Raw genomic sequence first — 5426 nt, 5'->3', positions numbered from 1 at the left:
TACGGAGGGCATATGCGATGAATCGGTGAAGGATGGTATAATTAGGGATGCTTATTTGGTGTTTTGTGAAATTCGGAGGAGAAATTTACAGGCGACAGTCGTTAGTTTTAATACACTGATCAGTGGTTAGTTTAGAATAAGTCAAGTTGAGGAGGGTTTTTGGTTGAAGAGGGTTATGGAGGATGAGAAAATGGCTCCACATGTGTTCACTCTAATAGTATATTGATCAGTAGATTATGTAAGGATGCCAGGTTAGAAGATGCTAATCGGTTGTTTGATGAGATGTGCGAAAGAGAGTTGGTTCCGAATGATGTTGTTTACTAATGAGGAATATGCGATACGATATTATACGATATTGTAAATTATTGACCATATCTTCAGTTTAGGGTATATATGTTTTTGGTTATTCAGTTGCCTTATATTAGGAGATTTGTTAGCATGATGTTACCTAATTTAGTGGTACAATATTTGTATATAAGTTGGCATATTGTACGTTGCTTTCATTCATTCAATAATAATAATCTTCTTCACAATTTAGTTTCCTGTCTTTCTTTTCTTCATGGCATCAAGATCAATTTTTTGATCCTGGTGAAATTTTCTTCAATAATTTTCACAATGACGAAAGACGGAACTTCCAAAAACGATTCCAAAAACGAAAGCAACACAATTGCCCCAACATCACCATTATTTTTGCATCCGAGTGAAAATACAAATCTCCATTTAACTACTATCAAATTCAATGACAACAATTATGAATTATGGGCGGATGCAGTCCGTAATGGACTTGATGCTAAAAATAAATTGGCTTTTGTGGAAGGCACAATAAACAAACCCATTCTCAAAGAAGGTGCGGTAGAGACCATGGAATCCGTCGCTTGGAGGCAGTGCAATGCCATGGTAAAATCTTGGTTACGGAATGTGATTGAAGAAGAACTCCAGCCTAGTATCACTTTTTCTGGGACTGTTTCGGAGATTTGGAAGGAGTTAAGAGAACGCTTTGCCAGTGGAAATGCACCACGAGTCCATCAATTAAAGGGAGACATCATTGATTGCAAACAAGCCAAGAATCAGTCTGTGGTCAATTATTATACTCAATTGAAGGCGATTTGGGACGAATTGGCTAGTTACTCGAAGGTTCCCACTTGCACTTGTGGAGCCGCTGCAGCTATGAATAAGGAACGTGAGGAAGAAAAGGTACACCAATTTTTAATGGGACTCGATAGTAGTCTCTATGGGAATTTAAGAACCCATTTACTTATGGAGGACGAGGTGACCTCCTTGAGCAGGGCATATGCCCTTGTTTTAAGAGAAGAACGCCATCGAGCAGTTACAAAAGAGAAAGAAGAAGTTGTCGAGGCTGCCATGGCTAGCAAGGTCGTGGATACTAGTATGCGTAGTAGGTCGGATGCAGCGACTGGAGAGCAAGATGAACAGAGCAAGATCTTTTATTGCGGTTACTGCACTAAACCCTGGCATACAGAGGATCGTTGCTGGTATAAACCAGGCAATGGTCGAGGAAGAGGTCACGGTCGACGCGGCAGAGGTCGTGGCAGCCGTGGAAATTACCAGTGAGCCAATGCAACTAACGTTGATGAGGAAGACACAAGCAAGCAGGACCTCTCGGTGGAAGAATTGACACAGCTACGAGCTCTTTTGAGGAATCCTGGTGAAAATAGTTCCAAAAATTCAGGTATAAATATTAATGATGTTAGTTGGTTACTCGATAGCGGTGCCTCGTACCACATGACAGGAAGAAGAGAGGTACTACGAAATATCCACAACCAGAAACAGTCCATGGTGGGACTTCCTGATGGTTCTACTATTATTGCTCATGAGCACGGCAGTGTCGTCATCAACAAAAATTTCATTTTGAAAGATGTCCTTTTAGTCCTCTCTTTAAAATGCGACCTTATTTCCGGTCAACAATTAATTAAAGAGAATAATTGTACAGTGACTTTTTATAACGACCATTGTGTGATACATGACCAATCTACGAGGATGAAGATTAGACGAGGTGAGCATATTGACGGGGTCTATTATTTGAAGACGGAGAAGGAAATGGCAGCCCGGGTAGATACTCATAGAGATGTTCGACTTTGGCATAGACGGCTCGGGCATCCATCAAATAGTATTTTACCTCTTTTCTCGAACTTAGTTGGTTTTAATATGTTTTGGGACTCGAATAATGTTTGTGATCCATGTTGTCGTGCTAAACAAACCCGTTTGGTTTTTAAGTTGAATAATAAACGTAGTGCTGATTTGTTTAACCTTATACACTGTGATATTTGGGGCGGATACCGGACCAAAAGTTTGACAGGAGCCCAATTTTTCCTTACCATTGTTGATGATAAAAGTAGGGCTGTGTGGGTATACCTTTTGAAAGATCGGGGCGAAGTGAATGAGTTGATGATTAACTTTTGCAAGATGATTAAAACCCAATTTGAAAAACACGTTAAGATAGTTCAGAGTGACAATGGCACTAAATTTCTTTCGGGACCATTAAAATCATATTATAAAGAAGAAGGAATTGTTTTTCAAACTAGTAATGTCGATACCCCGCAAAAAAATGGGAGAGTGGAGCAAAAACATAGACATATCCTAGAGAAGGCACGGGCCTTGATGTTTCAAGCAAATTTGCCAATAAAATTTTGGGGTGATTGTGTGTTAACGGCCGCTTATTTAATAAATAGAACACCAACAAGGGTGTTAGATAGTAGTACACCGTATGAGATTTTACATGGTACACCACCGTCACTTGATCATGTTCGTGTCCTAGGTAGTCTATGCTATGTTCATAATAACGACAAGCCACGAGACAAATTTACTGAGCGGGGAAAACGATGTATCTTTATTGGGTACCCACATAGCAAGAAAGGATGGAAGGTCTACGATCTTAAAAAATGCCGAATTTTTGATTTACGTGATATCGTTTTTTATGAGCATATTTATCCTTTTGTGGAAATAACAGAACAACAAGACAAATTTGAACCAACCTCTAGCACATCCAATAACCACATGGAAGATTTCTTTATTGAAGAAGTCCAACCCATTAAGAATACCATGACCGAAATTAGACAAAACAATGCCGCCAGTAGTCCAACAACACCCAATACCAGTTCCTTGGATCAACCCAATACGAATAACACTCAGACTGAACAACAACATGTCCAGTTGGATCAGCCCAATACGAATAACACCCAGACTGAGCAACAACATGTTAAGTCCAATATTCGAGATACAGGGGAAAGGCAAGGTGTTGAAGGGCGAGAAGGAGAAGACAATAATACAGCAGAGAATGAACCCATGGGCAGAGGAGCTAGAGAAAAATTTGAGCCATTGTGGAAGAAAGATTATTACTGCAAATCTACTCGAGTTATAGACCCCACTTCATCAATTGCTCACACCAGTCCGTCATCTTCCTCAAAGAAAGGTACTCGTTACTCTATGGCTAATTTTGGCACTTCCAATTATTTTTCTAACAATTACAGGAGTTTTATGGCGAAGATAAATGAAATTGTTGAACCGGAAAACTATGCTGAAGCATCTCAAAAGGTCGAATGGAGAACTGCTATGATGCAAGAATTCGAAGCACTTGAGAAAAATGGTACCTGGTCCATTGTTGATCTTCCTCGAGGCAAGCGTGCAATTGGTTGTAGATGGGTGTATAAAGTCAAATATAAGGCAGATGGAAGTGTGGAGAGATACAAAGCACGCCTAGTAGCTCAGGGATACACACAGGTATAGGGAGTCGATTATCACGAAACCTTCGCTCCCATTGCAAAGATGACAAGTGTTCGATGTTTGCTCGCAGTGGCGGTGGCAAAAGGATGGTCTATTTCTCAACTAGACGTAAATAATGCGTTTCTCCATGGGGACTTACATGAGGAAGTTTTTATGAGAATGCCACCTGGTTTTCATAAGGCGGGCACAACTAAGGTGTGCAAATTGAAGAAATCCATATATGGCTTGAAGCAGGCTTCGAGAAACTGGTTTGAGAAATTGACAAATTTGCTAACAAGGTACGGCTTTGAACAATCACTGGTGGATTATTCATTATTTATTTATAACAAAGATGGCATTTTCCTTGGTGTGTTAGTATACGTCGACGACATGATAGTTGTAAGTGACAGTGAAAAGGAAAGCACCCGACTGAAGTTGTTTCTTGATCAGAAATTTGGCATTAAAGACCTAGGAAGACTCAAATACTTCCTAGGCATCGAAGTAGCAAATGGCTCACAGGGGCTGTTCCTTAGTCAGAGAAAATATGCACTTGATATTATCAAGGAAGCCGGACTGGAGGGTGCTAAACCGGTAGATACTCCGATTCAACCTCATCATAATTTGGCCCTAGCAGATGGTAGAATACTGAATGACCCGATTAAATATAGGCGAATTGTCGGGAAGTTAATTTATTTGACTATTACAAGACCCGACTTAATTTATGCAGTGCATATATTGAGCCAATTTGTCCACGCTCCGCGAGAAGAACATCTTGAGGCAGCTAAGAGGGTTGTTCGGTACATCAAGGGAGAACCAGGTAAAGGCATTGTGATTGCAAAGGACTGTGACCTCCGAATTAGGGGCTATTCCGACTCTGATCATGCTAAATGTCCCTTAACACGAAGGTCCATAACAGGGTACTATGTTTGTTTGGGTAGTACTCCAATTTCATGGAAAGCGAAGAAACAGGTCACGGTTGCAAGATCGACGGCGGAAGCGAATACGAGCGCTAGCAAATTTGTGACTAGTGAAGTTTTATGGCTTAAGTCGTTTCTTAAGTCGTTGGGGATTAATCATAAACAGTCTATGAAATTATTATGTGACAATGAAGCTGAAATGAAGATAGTAAAAAATCCAGTTTTTCATGATCGAACAAAACATATCGAGATTGATTTGCATTTCATTCGACACCACATTGTTCAAGGTGCAATTACGCTTTCCCATGTACGAAGCAAAGAGCAAGTTGCCGACCTATTTACGAAAGCTTTGGCGAAACGCTTTCCATTACCTTGATCCAAGTTGAGCATATGGTCCCCTAGTGCTCCAACTTGAGGGGGAGTAATGAGGAATATGCGATACGATATTATACGATATTGTAAATTATTGACCATATCTTCAGTTTAGGGTATATATGTTTTTGGTTATTCAGTTGCCTTATATTAGGAGATTTGTTAGCATGATGTTACCTAATTTAGTGGTACAATATTTGTATATAAGTTGGCATATTGTACGTTGCTTTCATTCATTCAATAATAATAATCTTCTTCACAATTTAGTTTCCTGTCTTTCTTTTCTTCATTTACACTACTTTGATAAGTGGCCATTGTAGGCATGAGAGGCTTGCTTTTGGCTTGGAAATGTATGGTCAAATGCTCAAGAAAGGTTTCCAACCTACTTTAAGAATGATAATTACGTACGAAGTAAAT

The 5426-nt window shown here is 39.8% G+C and overlaps 1 protein-coding gene across 1 annotated transcript; it reads left to right on the top strand.

Annotated features, from left to right (window-relative positions):
* Positions 1-615: 615 nt before the first annotated feature.
* LOC141630902 (uncharacterized) lies at positions 616-1572 on the top strand. The gene has a single exon (XM_074443645.1). The coding sequence runs from the start codon at positions 616-618 to the stop codon at positions 1570-1572; it is 957 nt and encodes a 318-aa protein (XP_074299746.1).
* The last annotated feature ends 3854 nt before the right edge of the window (positions 1573-5426 follow it).

Source organism: Silene latifolia, chromosome Y (genome assembly GCF_048544455.1).
Source record: "Silene latifolia isolate original U9 population chromosome Y, ASM4854445v1, whole genome shotgun sequence".
Classification (NCBI taxonomy): domain Eukaryota; kingdom Viridiplantae; phylum Streptophyta; class Magnoliopsida; order Caryophyllales; family Caryophyllaceae; genus Silene; species Silene latifolia.
The sequence above is the reverse complement of the archived record's forward strand: the minus strand, read 5'-3'. Positions and strand labels throughout refer to the sequence as shown.